Raw genomic sequence first — 14,648 nt, forward strand, 5'->3', positions numbered from 1 at the left:
ATCTGGATTTATTATATATTTCACTGTTGTCTTGTAAAATTTTGCGCTGATTGAGTTTTTTGCCCTAAAGAAGTCAGGTCCAAAATTCATATATTTTGGTGTTTTGGATGTCAACAAATCAAATTCTGAATTTTTAAAAGCTCTTGTCTAACCAAGAATGTGGGTAAAGTAGAAACATTAATTTGCTTCTTACAGCAAGATATAAATAAGAGGATAACTGAAAGTAACTTTTGTTTATAATGTCTGTGAGCTTTGTAGATGTAAATGCTAGTTGTGAGTTTTACTCTCTTTTTTCACCAGGAATCATTCTTTGGTGTGTCTGCAGAGGATGCTTCAGCCAATCAGGAAGCTCAGAACAGCATCTGCCAAATCATGGACTCTCTCTGTCCACCAGGTGGCAATGTGGGTATGTCTGTCAAACCCATACACAGTACATAAAAAATTGACATAGCTTCTTGGTCAGAAAAGTTGAGGATGTGTGCCTTAAACCTGCATGTTTTTTTTTAAAAAGGCCAATAGGTCCCAGCTCCTCTGGTCATATTAAAAAAAAGGTCTGGCTGTATAGAAATCTCCAGTGCCTCTCAGCTACCTGGATCTCTGACGTCAGAAAAAAAAGCTTCTGTGTTTTTCATTGCAGTTGCTTCTTTCATGCTTTTTGGAAGTCCAGTTTGAAAACAGAAAGATGGAAATTGGAAAACACTCATAAAAATGTGACATGACTCATGTCCATCTTTCATACAGTGTGCATGGTCAAATCATTAGAATAATTCTTCAGTTTTAGTTACGGAAACATAATAACTTTAGATCTAAATTGTGTAATGAACTGGACCAAAACATAGAATCAGACATGACATACTGAAAGCTTCAAAGGCATTAATTTGGCTTTTTAATATGTCTAACTTTACAGCTCTGTGGTAGAGATTTGGGGAAACAAAACATTGCACAAAACAGTATGTGAACAATATATATATCTATATATAACAATATACAAAAAAAACTTCCTGCAGCTTTGCAAAACCAGAAGCAGCAGCAGGCTTAATGTCAGCCGCAGGTTTGTGTTGCTGGATGCTTTGTCATGTCTGCCTGTTCGTCCTCAGGTCAGCACCCATGGCTTGATTTATGTTTGATGGCATATCAAGCAGAGGACGACGATGGACAGACTAAGACCTGCTATCAGGTCTGTCACACGACTGTTGTGAAACCCTCATCTGAATGATCTGACACCATCTGCACCACCTGTGGGAAAGATTCAGATAAAATTCTGATCAGAGGATTCTGATTCTGTCTGTTGTTGCTTTATTTCTTTACATTTCTATTTATTGTGTAAATAAAGTTAAAAACTGAATAAAATACCAACTGCATTTTCTTGCCATTTCCTGTGCTGCCTGGGTAAACTTTTGATGACTTTTCAAAATAAAAGGTGATTTTTTTTTTTTATTACAGTGTATCCAGTAAGTATTCACAGCATTTCACTTGTTCCACATTTTGTGACTTTTACACCCTTATTTCAAAAATGGAGTAAATTCATTTTTCAGTTCAACATTTTATACACAATGATGACAGCATGAAAAAGGTTTGCTTGTAATTCTTGCACATTTATTACGTGAGTATTCACAGCCTTTGCTCAATAGTTTAAGTACTTTTGGCAGCAATTACAAGGTTCAAGTCTTTTTGACTATGGCCAGTTTCTCCCATAAGGTTGGATAGATTTTCAGATCTCTCCAGAGATTTTAAATCGGGTTCTGAGTCTGTCCAAATCTGTGCCATCCTGAAGCTATTCCTTTGTTATCTTGGGTATGTGCTTAGAGTTGCCCGATTTGAATATGAACCTTTGCCCCACACTGAGGTCCAGAGTACTCTTACACATTTTAACTGAATGAAGGGGCTTAGATTTTTCATGCAGGGCTAAAGACTGTTCAAATTTGGCCTCAGTCTTTCCTGAAGATTCTTATCCTGAATTCCATGACACCACTCCATGACCTGAACTCAGTGTGTTTCCCACTTTTACCAAATGCTTGAAGCTAGGATGTCTAATGTTATGAGATCATGGTTACCACATTAATATTTCTCCCTGCATACTTATTATATCTTGTGGCAACTTTAACTCCACGATTGCTCTGAACGCATCCTTCCAAATCTGAGAATTCTGTCTGGAGCTGGATTGTCAAAATCGTTTTTTACAAAATCTTTTTTCAGGAGATATTTTTCTTTTGCTAATTGCTCTGCACAGGACAAAGACAACACTTTGCTCCTGGTTTTTATATCATACAAACAGGAAAGAAATGACATACCTAGTATCAATGTATTAGGATGGTTTACTGTATATTTCTTAAATCTATCTGTTATTCGCCAAAAAAAAAAAGTCATTTGTCAGTCAAAATGCTATAATTCTCTACATACGTACGTACATACATTCAGAGAGAGGGAGAACCATAGCACATAAATCTGAAGTAAATGTGCCATGAAAAGGTTTCCAAGCAGCAACTGACTGTTAAGTCTATATTTATTGTTGCCATTTTAACAAATGCTAACATGAAATGTATTTGCAGGTTAAGCTTTTAATTTATCTTTGGAATAATGTATGGCATCACATTCTAGTGTCCTAAAATGCTGAGCAGCAATATTTGCTCTTTATGGATGCAGTCTCACTCTCCATTCCTCCAAACACCTTTCAGCATTTATCTGTGGGTTTGCAGCACCGTCTGCTGGTCTACTGAGTATATTCGTGATGTGATCTCGTCCCCCAATTAAGCATTAAGTGTGAATGCCCTTAACACTTGCAATCGTGGTTTTAAAAAAGAAAGTACACTCTTTCATTTGCAAGGTTTAAACTATCAAGACATAATCAAAAATAATATGGTCCTTTGCAGGTCTTAAAATGAGGTAAATACCACTTTAAATGAACAACAAAACATGCCATGCCACTGTGGCATTGTTTATTTAACAAAAACCCTAAGGATACCCTATTATTGTAGGATAGACGCCCTTTCAGCAGTAATGACGTAAAGTTATACAGAAAACAGTTCCTCTATCAGTCTCTTACACTGTTGTGGAGGTTTTAGGGGGGTTTTGGGGTTTTTTGTGTTTTGTTGTTGTTTATTGCCTCTCCTGTCTGCATGTAGCAATCCGAATTATTGTTTAAAGCCCAAGAAAAATGCCAAACAGATTTACTTTTCCAAGTGGACCTATTGCTATACTGGCCCACTTGATTGTCATAGTTTTTTTTTATCTTTATTTTTTATTTTAAGTTATTACAATCAGAACGGGGGTGGGAAAGAGAAATAAGAAGAAAAGAGAAGTTGGGAAGAGAGTTAACAGAAAGAGAGGGAAAGAAAAATGGAGAAGAGGGATAGAGAGAGAAAAGACACTGAAAATCTGCTTCACCACCTGCTAAAAAAACAAACAAGCAAAACGAAAACACAGCAGGGAAACCACAGTAACAACCAACATAAGCATAAATAACAGTAAATAATAAATACTGAATCTTACTGAGCAGCACATTAGCACGATATGTTTAGAGGCAGCAGCCAACCAAGACGTGTCTGTGAGTACCTGTTTGTACACCTGTGTGTGTGTGTGTGTGTGTGTGTGTGTGTGTGTGTGTGTGTGTGTGTGTGTGTGTGTGGTATTTATAAGGTTTCTCCACCTAAGTGTCTAATAGTAGGTGTGTGGAGCCATAGCCCTGCCCCCAGGACATGAAGCAGGCATGGAGGAGATCCGGGCCCCAGACATCCCGAGGCCCCTCAGAGCACGAGAGCCCAAGGAGGACCACACACTCTCCTTTACACTAGGCTCAATTCATGTCTGCATCATGTGCACCTTTAAATCCTGTTTAAGTTTGAATAGTACAGGTCAGTACTAGTGCACTATTTAATACCCAAATTTTCTATCTGATGGCACACAAGAGTAAAACAACAACAACACATTTCTTTTAAAGGAAGTTTCAACTTATATGTGTTGTTGTTGTTGTTGTTTTTCGTATGCTCCCCTTTAGTGCCTGAAAACCTTTCACATGAACTCTTAAGTACAAAAATATAAATGAAATAAACATGTTTCCAAATTCTGGAGCAACCATAAACATCATTTTTCTGACGATACACATCGGTACCAAAGCACGTTTAGAATATTGGACGGTTTAATGTAGTATCCGGTGGGATTCAATAGCAGGTTAAAGAGACGATAACAACCACCACCCCCGGCCCTAGTCCCCCTCCCTCCTCTTCTTAGACGCTCTGTCACATCGAGCTTGGTCGTGTCTCGCATTCGTCGGTGCTCCACTCCGGTCCCCGGGCGCTCCGGACCTGCCACGCGTGCAGAAACGTACTGTGGACCTACTCAGGAATTCTCCATCCCAACACCCAATTCCTGACGCTGAGGATTTACTTATTTAGTTCACAGTTTTCAGCCCAGTTTAAAAACTTTTCCGATTAGATTTTTTTTTTCTCACCGGTGATGCCTCCGGACTGGAGACGCACTGGGACGCACCCGAACGTGAAAGGTGCAGCACTCTTAAACGGCCAAAGACTTCGAGGAAGCTCTGTGTACACAAAAATGAAAGAAAGTTGACGGTTTGGCGGCAGATTTGAGTTTAAAAACTATCAAAACCCAGAGATGGATCAATCGATCACACGGTTTCATTTTGCGGTTTAGCCAGAGCCATGAGGATGTGTGCAGCCCTGAGTCTCCTGTGTTTGTGGCTGTGCAGCGAGGCCGTCGTTTGTCAACTTCACTGGGACAAAACAAAGACGACGTTTAGTCCTTATAATAAATCCGCCACCGTTGAAAGGAATGTGCACAGCCGGAGATGGCGCACAGTCAGCCAGGAGGACCGTGGGGGGACACGCAGTACGAGTGCAGAAGCCTCATGGCTGGTTCCTCTAAACTCCTCGTCGTCTGAGCTGCCAGAGAAAAAGATCACCAGGCGCTCTCTGCGTGAAGGTGATGCCCAAAGTGGAACTCGGTCATTTTTACCAGAAGTTTTAGTTTTAGGCACGAAAGAAAATGATAAAGATGAGCCGAGCAATGAAGTGTCTAAACAAACCCAGCATGGACACAACTGCACGCGCAGGATGAGTGGACGCACACGAAGGCAAAGGCGGGTTGCCGTATCCGGCAGGGCGACGCACAGCGAACCGCTACCTGTGGCCATGGCGCAGGAGCTAGAAGCCGACCCCCCCTTCAGACTCAATACAAGTGACTATGAGGACGAGTACTCTCTCCCGGACTTTCCCGACACCACGCGGCTCGTTCCGGTGAACACGCGAACCAGACGCAAGCAGGTAAAGAATCCATTCTACCCGGTAACCGCGGAGTCGTACGGAGCCTACGCTGTACTGATAACCGCCGCCCTCATCTTTACAGTGGGCATCATTGGGAACGTGTCGATCATGTGTATTGTATGTCACAACTACTACATGAGGAGCATCTCCAACTCGTTGCTAGCCAGCCTCGCGCTCTGGGATTTCGTCATCATCTTCTTCTGCTTGCCGCTTGTGGTGTTTCATGAGCTCACCAAGAAATGGCTGCTGGGAGAGTTCTCATGCAGGATTATCCCCTATCTGGAGGTGAGAGGCAGGGTGGTGGGGTAGTGATGGTTTGGTAGTCCCTCATGGTGCAGCAGATATAATTGTAGCCGAGTTCATCTTACAGGTGAGACCATCGCGGTCAAGTGAACCTCTAAATTGTTTTGCGCATCTACACAAAGCGCTCTCCTTCGTTCTCCTCCTCAATACACAATAAATCCTCCAATGACTACCTGAGACTGGCTTCAAAAGTGAGTCAGTCCATATATCAGTTTTTATTCCAGGACCAGGTCCAGGACCTTTTCCCCCTAATCCCCAAGTTTCATTTTATCTTCTTTTCAATTTTGCTGGTAATGAGCTTTTTCATTCATGATTTCTTGAAATGTGACCTGCATCCACAATATATCTGTACAGAGTTCCTTCTCAGCCAGGTGCATAATTCCTGACATGTTAAAAGAACATTATTCTCAACTTCAACACGTGTTCAAAACATTAATCAAAAGTGGCTCTTCATAGTTGACATGAAACTTTCAATACATTTCTCCACAGGCTCATCTACTCTACATCTGTGCTAAATTTTATTTCAAAATTAAAGGTCAACTCTGCTCAAATTGAAAAACTTAAAGGGATGTAATAATGTCATGTTAAAAATGTACTAAACATCGTATATATGATAGTTGACATGAAATGTTCCTCTTGGAAACCCACACTGTGTGTGTAGAGTTTCATCTTAACCCACTGCATAATTTCAGGAGAAATAAAATTACATTTCTGGTCAAACCCAACATGCTCAATCGAATATAATATCACATTAAAAAATTACTCTACATATGTGCCACTGCATGTTATGGAGGCCACACGTGAACTCAAGAACAGCTTTAGTGCTGGAGTTTCATCCAAAGACAAAATACTAAATCAAGTGGAGCCAGGAATATACATTCTAGGGAAAACTACAGGTACATAATAGTGAAAACATGTAGCAAGGAGCACACAACTATGGTAGGACAATGACAAAGGACAGCAGAAGACAGAGATAATAAGTACACACTGGATATCAAGAGGAGAGGCAACAGGCTGGACACACGGGTGGAAGCTATAGACATAACAAGGCAGAGGAAGCAAACAACATGAGCCACAGAGAGCAATGGTTACCATAGTAAAATAGGAAAACACAACTACATGGGCAACAAGGCTTAACTTACATGGAGGAGAACAGGAGAACTACACAGATGAAGATGAGAAGTCACAAGAATAAATGCAGATGAGACTGGGACAGCAAGGAACACAGAACGGAACAAATTAATATCAACGAGACAGGAGAAGTAAAACTCAATACCAAGTACACAAGACTGTCATTTCCTGCCTGGAAACTGGTTGTAGTTTTGCTGACCCAAATGCTGTAAGCAAGAGATGAAGGTTACTAAAGTGAGCCTTTTTAATGAATGTGCGATAGACGGTTCAAAGCAAAAGCCAACACCCAGGAGTCAGAAGGAATAATTACTAAATTGGGAAATGCTATGGAAAACACAACAAGTGGAACAAAGGACAAAGAGAGACTGAGACAATAAATATAAGAGACAATGATTGAGGCAAGTAGGGGGCAGGTGGAGAACCACTGCTAAAACTAGACGACGAAGCACAGATGACAAAAGACTGCTAAAGTAAAAATAGAAAGTGACTAAACAGATGGCAGCCTCAAACACAAAGACTTGACATAGCGGTTCATGATGGAGGAGTCTATACTTTCTGTGATCCTGTGACGTAAATTTTGTGATCAGACAGTTAGTGTGGGGGTCTGCATGCCTGCCTCTTTTTGTGACCTCATGAGTTGTCCAATGCATTAACTATGTGAACATCAGGTCTCCAATAAATGAGTATAATCCAGGCTTAAAACCTGCTTAACAGTAATATCTACTCGGTTGTTGGGGTGTGAGGTCCCTGTGTCCGCAACAGAGTATAATCCAGGCTTAAAAAAGATATAAACTGTACAAAACAATAAATAGGAAGGGGTACACATGGAAATAACCAGAAACTGACACAAAGAACTAAACGGTAAATAGGCTGCACTTTGCTACTCCACCTGAGTACTCAAAGCGCTACAATATGCTTTATCCATCCATTCAAAGGAGCACTTTTTGCTACATATTCTACAAGGATAGTTTAACATGAGGACTGAAAGAACTACGGATCGAACCACGACCCGTGGTCTACGATGCTTCATATTGTGGCAAACAAAAAAAAACAACATGGATCAAATTGAGAGCCAACAGAACGTTAAATAATGACAAAAATTCAAAGACTATAACAGAAAACCCCAGGTCCAAAACCCTGGGGCAATCAGAACGTTTTCATAACTTCTTCTGTTTCCCTACATATTAATGAATTCATAAGAAAGGTTAGGGACAATAGGCTGTACATAAAAGAGATGAGGTTTAGCTGACACTCATCAGCTACAGCTGCCTGTTTCTGGATACCCCTAAAACCAGTATCCAGATGGGTAATAAATGAAATGTACCCATGATACAGAGGGAAAAAATTCCTTTCAGTCAAACTGTTTTTTATAAAAAAATATTTCTGCTTTAAAGTTGGACCTTTATACCATGACTCTTCAGGGACTGACTCACTTTTAAAAGCATTTATTCTCACAAATGTATTCATTTAATTTTAATTTTATTTTATTTAAAAAAACATTTTTTATCTGAATATCATCTCTTCTACTGACTCTATTACAAAAGACATCATACCTTTGCCTTTGAGACACTGACAGTTGTTGTTCAATTGGTGCTTACCTAAATTCCCATAGCAAGTTATCATGTCTGCAGCTTGTGACAACTGAAAGGGTTTTAATGTGACATCTGGAGACAAAAGGTCTTATTTATTGTGTTTAAGCTTCTTAGCAGTGGAAGCTTTTTGTCTGAGGCAGTGACCTACATGAGTTTATTGACGTCATCACCTCGCCTTATTGTCACCTAATGTAGCGAGGTGTGGTATGTGGCTCCACTGCAGAGGAGGGATGGCGCCAGAGAGGCTGGCAGGGCAGCTGGAGCTGATCAGCCAATCAGCCAATCCTTTATCAGGAGGTCCTGCCAAAAGCTAGATAACTGAAAAGCTGAAAAGTGAACAGCCTGATCAAAGTGAACACTGTAAATAAAAACATTGCAACAGTGGGTGTGACACACCTAAAAACTCTGCCGAGTCTGATTTTAGATCTTTAATTGATTTATCCAGTTTGGAACAGGCCAACATAAAATTAGTTTTTTTATGAAGACCTTTTTTAAAGTCTAAATTGATTATATCTAATTTTTTTTCAATATGACAGTTTTGACCCTGATTTTGCATTGTGGGTGTATATCATGGGGGAGAGGCGGAGACTAATGATTGACTGCTCTTGTGTCACGTTTGTTACAAGTTAAGAATGAGCAATTTGGGATACCACTCGCACCAGCCAACAGGTAAGACACACAGTTTCTGATTATCCATCCTGCCTCTTGCCCTTGACACACGCCCACAATACAAAGTGGTCAAATAAATGTATAAATTGCTTTTTCCCAAAACTCTGCTGACAGTTCTGTGTTCAGGTTCTGTAGCCAGGCTTCCTGTATAAAAGCTGAAAACATTGGAGTATAAAAACAAGTGTTTGGAGGCTTCATTAGCACCAAGAACTCATAAATAGTCTGGTTAGCTGAAACTGTTTCAAAACTAATTATCTAATTTGAGTGTAACTAAAAAATGTGACTATGGAATATTGTATTTAGTACAAATGTGAAAATGATGCAAACTGTCCATCTATACATAAAAAATACACACAATTTATGCATACAAAAAATATATATACAATTTTTTAAGACACATTTCTGATATATTATCATGGTTAATTTTTTTTTAGATTTATTTGAATTTAATGCTAACATTGTTAGAGGCAAATTCTGGTCTAAAGTACTTTTTATTTTTACTTTACTTCACATAATTGTTACAGTTATGAAATTGTACTTTTAACTTTTAACCTGATTCTAGCCTTTCTCCCAGGTGGTTTCTCTTGGGATCACAACCTTCACACTGTGTGCTCTGTGCATTGATCGTTTCCGGGCAGCCACCAACGTGCAGATCTATTATGAGATGATCGAGAACTGGGCATCTACCACTGCAAAGCTGGCGGTCATCTGGGTGGGCGCTTTGCTGCTGGCGTTGCCTGAGCTGCTGATCAGACAGCTGGTCACTGAGGACGACGAGCCACCTGATGTGACACCATGTGAACGTTGTGTAGTTCGCATCTCAACAGACCTCCCGGACACACTCTATGTCTTGGGGCTCACCTACAACAGTGCACGCCTCTGGTGGTACTTTGGCTGCTTTTTCTGCCTGCCAACGCTGTTCACCATCTGCAGCTCACTAGCGACTGCCCGCAAGATCCGCAACGCCGAGTGGGCCTGTGTCCGTGGGGGCAAGAAGCAGCTTCAGCTGGAAAGCCAGATGAACTGTGCCGTGGTAGCTTTGGCCATCCTCTATGGGTTCTGCATCATTCCAGAGAACATCTGCAACATCATTAATGTGTATATGGCGGCCACCATTCCCAGGAGAGCCCTGGACATTCTGCACCTTGTCAGTCAGATGATGCTCTTTTGCAAATCGGCTGTGACGCCCGTTTTGCTGTTTTGTCTATGCCAGCCATTTGCCAGAGCCTTCTTGGACTGCTGTTGCTGCTGCTGCGACGAATGTGGCCCGCCCCACTCCCCCACCACTGCCACTAGCAACATTGACAATGAGTGCACCACCACCGAGCTTGAGCTGTCGCCATTCAATACCACCCGCAGGGAAGCATCCACCTCTGCCACCTACTCTGCTGTGGGGACAAACTACTGAGGTCAATAATCAACATTACCATTGTACCAATCCATAGCTATGATTTTGCACGCAAGGGTTGACCCTGCTTTCCAGCACTCGACGCTTGAGAGGGGAAGTACGATGCGATGATATGATAGATTATTGACAAGCGCTCTCTCCTACAGTGTCTAAGAGTGGAGCTACACCTGAGTGAGACACCTTGTCTCCCCAATTTTAAACCCAAACAAACATTCAATTCAAAAGCTTAGCAAAAACTTGTTTCTAAAATATCTGAGATAATTCAAAGGACATACAACTATATATAAAATTAACATTCTATATATTAAGTAGTTAGTTACAGTTTGTTCCATTATGAGAGGTGTTACACCAAACGCCCTGAATTGTCTAAAACAACCCGATGTACGGCAGGGCTGGAATGGCTGCAGTGAAAGGAATGTTTGGCTCCTGTGGACACAGACCCTGAGACTGAGCTTCATCTGATGGGATCAGCAGATAGTTTTTTGTTTGTTTGTTTTTAAAACACCCCAAACTCTTGAACACGCTTATGTTTACTGACTCACCGAATGAACCTGCTCTCTATCTATTAACTGTTAAAAGATTTTCTATATTTGAATGAACAGTATTAGCCACTGGCAAAAACCTCAGCATTTTTAATGAACTCACTGGTATTTTTACTGAATCTGAGATCAGTTGTAAACTACTTTTTGTCACTGTTTACAAAATCTGAAACAAGACATGGTTGGTACATTTCTGATGTCACGAGAGTTTGTACCGTAATTCAATTTGTTTACAGATACTTTTGTAATTCTCCTCCGCACAGTTTAACTTTCAAAGCCAGAGGAGCGAATTTTACCCGTGGTTGTGCAGAAATGTTTTCACGTAAATATGCAGTTGTTTTAGCTCCACCAGCATTTCCTTCTGTGGTACAGACATTAGTAACAGTTAGTGCAGTACCTAGATGTTTTAAATATAGTCAGTCACAACTGTTTTTTTTCTCTGTCTGTCAAAAATTGTAGTTAATTATAGAAAAGTATATAATTATTTTTTTTAAAGAAATTTACATTGAAATAGACTTCATGTCTGTTGGCCCTTTGACACACTGGTGACCTGTCCACAGTATACCCCACTTCTTATCCTCTAGCAGCTGGGATAGGCTGGAGCCCCTCTGCAACCCCTAATTGGCCACTAACCTTTCAAAGAAAGATTTTAAGATTGTATTTATATTATTGTAGGTTTCTACCTTACAATAAACAGTGCCTTGAGGCAACCACTGTTGTAATTTGATGCCACACAAATAAAACTCAATTGAATTTGAAGTAAATTTATATAGTAGTCAGTTCCCTTTCTCCAAACGGTCCTTTTAAGAAACTGTAACCAAATTATAATTTAGTATAAATAAAGATTTCATTAAAAAGCATTTTCCATGAAATTCATGCAACATTCAATTTTTAGTTTTTATTGTTTTGTTTTGTTTTGTTTTGGGGTTGTTGTTTTTTACAAAATGAAATATCACATTAATAAAAGAAAAAAATACATATCTTTGGAGTATGGTTTGAATATGATATTGTCTTTTTTGTGCAGCAAATTTCCACATAGTCACTTCAGTGTGGTCCCAAGTAGGGTAGGTTTTGATTATCGATTTATCAATTAAAATCGATTCTGGCTTGGATAACGTGATATCGATTCATTAAAATCCTGAATCGATTTTTTAATATAAATTTATTTTGGCCGAAATAAATTTCACCTGAGAAATGCCAGAATCTCAGGTGAAACCTCACAAGATTTCAACAACCACCAAACAGCTAAAACAGTAAATGAGAGCAGGAACACGGATTCTGCACAAAGACGTAAAAACAAAGCGCTGACGGATCAGAATCAGTGAGATGTCGCCTTTCTCACCCGACGGCACGGACAGTCGGGGCTGAAAGCCGACAGCTCGCTGATTCTGATGTTTCGGCGGGTCCGCGCTTTGTGTTTACGCCCTTTTTGCGCTGATTGTAAAGCTGTTAGTTTGATCTCTCTCCAAACAATATTGACCGAACCAGCAGCAAAAGAAGCTCCAAACTGCGCTTCACATAAACATCGTCATGAATTCCCTCTGACTTTTGCTGTTTTGCTTCCACCACGATAAAATCCCACTTCATGCACAGCTCTCTCTCTCTCTCTCTCTCTCTCAGTGTACTTCAAGAACAGTTTCCCGTCTAAAAATCTGTTTTCTGCATTATTCGCTTGCCTATTATGCACAAGTCTACCGTTGTTTACAGCGCTGTCAGACACTGTTATTTTTCCTTTTACTTACTTCCAAAAACAAAGCCTCATTTCTGCTGTTCAACAGGCTTCTGAACAAATTTAAACTTTTTAAAATTATGCAAAATTGCAAAACGCTTAGCTGTGTCTCTAATCAAACCTCTGTAACTTTGCTCTGCTTCACTTCAGCAGCATCAGGTAATGTTCATATGTTGATTAATGGTTTTCTTTCGTTTTTGATGTACTGCAGAATATTTTTATAAAATCCCAGGCCAAGAAAGTCGCCTTCATGTTTTTCTGTGTTTTATCTTCAGCTACTTTGACACAAAGGCATCTGCTGTGACGCTCACACCTTTGATAAAGTCTCAGCTTTCTTTTTATAGATATAAAAATATGGAAATGTACTGATGTATGATCTGAATTATAATATTTCTGACTCTCTGAGGCAAAATTTCCCCAATTCAAATCGAATCGAATTGAACTGGATCGAATCATGGATCGAATCGATTCGGGACCTTGTGAATCGGAATTGAATCGATTCTAGAAATCAGTGACGATACCCAGCCCTAGTCCTGAGCTGTGATCAAACACAAAGCCCTTTAAAAAAACAGGTAATGTTTCTGTAAGAGTACATATAAGAGTACAGTGTTTCTATAAGCCCTCACTTATTACTGAACTGCTCCATTTAAATTTCTGCAGTCTTCAGAAATAATGTTACTGAATAAATGCTTTCTCCACATGGTAACATTTTTCAAACATGATTTTTGTTTCACAAAGTTGAGGTTGGCTGTAGCATACTCCTTTGGATTTGATGTTTCTTTTGATGAGTTAAAAAAATTTGTACCAAAATTCACTACTGAGAAATGAATCTCATCTTGCAGATTTCCAGAGACTAGTTCCTAGAATGGTACTTAGCTGCTATGAGCCTGAGTTCAGTCAAGTTATTGGCACATTTAAATGTAGTGATGCCAGGTAGTGATGTGGCTTGGTCAACCGGGCTGCGCAACAAAGATCAAGAGGTGCCAAAATGCAACCAAAGTGTAGTCTGGCTTAATGTGCACCTAACTGACTTAAGATATGACTGTATGAGCACGTTGCTCTTTACAGGCATTTTAATAATATATCACTGCAGGAGCTCAGGGATTCGCTGATAGTGCGATGCTGCAAAAGATTGACAAGATTAGACTTTTGTCAAAGTTTAGCTGTTCGTAGAGCTTTAACACTTGGAGGACAAGAAAACATTTCTAAGTGAAGGATAGAAGTAGAGTGTGAGACGTCATTGCCATACATCCAGAGCACACAGCTACTATTGTTGCTGCAGTTCAAATTGAACTCGTTTACTCAGAATTGCAATCAGTCCAGTTAACAGTTGAACCTCCTTAAAACATGAACAGAAAGCAGACAGAACTGAAAAGTCAAATCAGAAATATAATTTATTATGAAAGTTTTTTTTCCCTCAAAAAACTGCTCTGATAGTTTATTTGCTGCATCACATTCAGCACAACCCTCAGCTGTTTTTTCTCTCACCATAATTTAGTCATCATCGTCACCATGCAACTAACGTGGACAGAGCACGCCATTGTCCATGCTTCGTGTTAGGGAGTTTGTCTCTCAGCTGGGCCGGCACAGTGAATAGTGTTACAGTGCTACAAACTGCACATCTAGCCTCATTTATGCTAAGACAATAAGTTGTTGCTGATGGTCTTTTTGTCCTGAAACAGTGCAGTCAGTAAACAAAAGACTGTAGGCAGTTTCTTCTTCTAGTGAAGTTCTTACTCTTAATTTAATTTTGTTAATACATGTTTCTAATTAATATTTTAATTAAATTAAAGTGCACCCCAAGACTTTTTTTTTACTTTGCTTTTGTCCTTTAAGCAGTTCCCCTTACCAGGCAGTGTAAGTACTGTTGTAAAACTGCACAATGCTTTGAAGGCACTGATTTCAAAGTCACTTTCCTTGTTCGTGCCTATGAAAACAAATCTAAACACATCAGTAAAACTTCAAAAAAGAAAATATGTTCCAACACGTACACTGCTG

General features: G+C 39.9%; 2 protein-coding genes across 6 annotated transcripts in view; both read left to right on the forward strand.

The window, feature by feature from the left end:
- Positions 1–1,360, forward strand: part of pot1 (protection of telomeres 1 homolog) — a 56,149-nt gene extending 54,789 nt beyond the window's left edge. For 2 of the 5 annotated variants that reach the window (XM_085413030.1, XM_085413031.1), the window contains exons 19-20: positions 301–406; positions 1,098–1,360. In XM_085413030.1, the coding sequence (XP_085269156.1) occupies positions 301–406; positions 1,098–1,216 (225 nt within the window). In that variant the 3' untranslated portion in view covers positions 1,217–1,360. The remainder of the gene's footprint in view (positions 1–300; positions 407–1,097) is intronic. The other 3 variants (XM_085413032.1, XM_085413033.1, XM_085413034.1) reach the window with 3 other exon arrangements.
- Positions 1,361–4,222: 2,862 nt separating this feature from the next.
- On the forward strand, positions 4,223–12,623 carry gpr37a (G protein-coupled receptor 37a). The gene is made up of 2 exons (XM_085413035.1): positions 4,223–5,564; positions 9,549–12,623. The coding sequence occupies exons 1-2, from the start codon at positions 4,659–4,661 to the stop codon at positions 10,380–10,382; spliced, it is 1,740 nt and encodes a 579-aa protein (XP_085269161.1). The 5' UTR covers positions 4,223–4,658; the 3' UTR covers positions 10,383–12,623.
- Positions 12,624–14,648: the final 2,025 nt, after the last annotated feature.

Source organism: Rhamphochromis longiceps, linkage group LG7 (genome assembly GCF_057381845.1).
Source record: "Rhamphochromis longiceps isolate RC_006_pf linkage group LG7, R_longiceps_female_GT1.1, whole genome shotgun sequence".
Taxonomy (NCBI): Eukaryota; Metazoa; Chordata; class Actinopteri; order Cichliformes; family Cichlidae; genus Rhamphochromis; species Rhamphochromis longiceps.

Bases quoted from the DNA above. Each gene is read 5' to 3' on its own strand.
- gpr37a (XM_085413035.1), top strand. From the start codon at position 4,659: ATGAGGATGTGTGCAGCCCTGAGTCTCCTGTGTTTGTGGCTGTGCAGC. The intron at 5,565-9,548 runs GTGAGAGGCAGG...CCTTTCTCCCAG, and splicing joins GGATTATCCCCTATCTGGAG to GTGGTTTCTCTTGGGATCAC.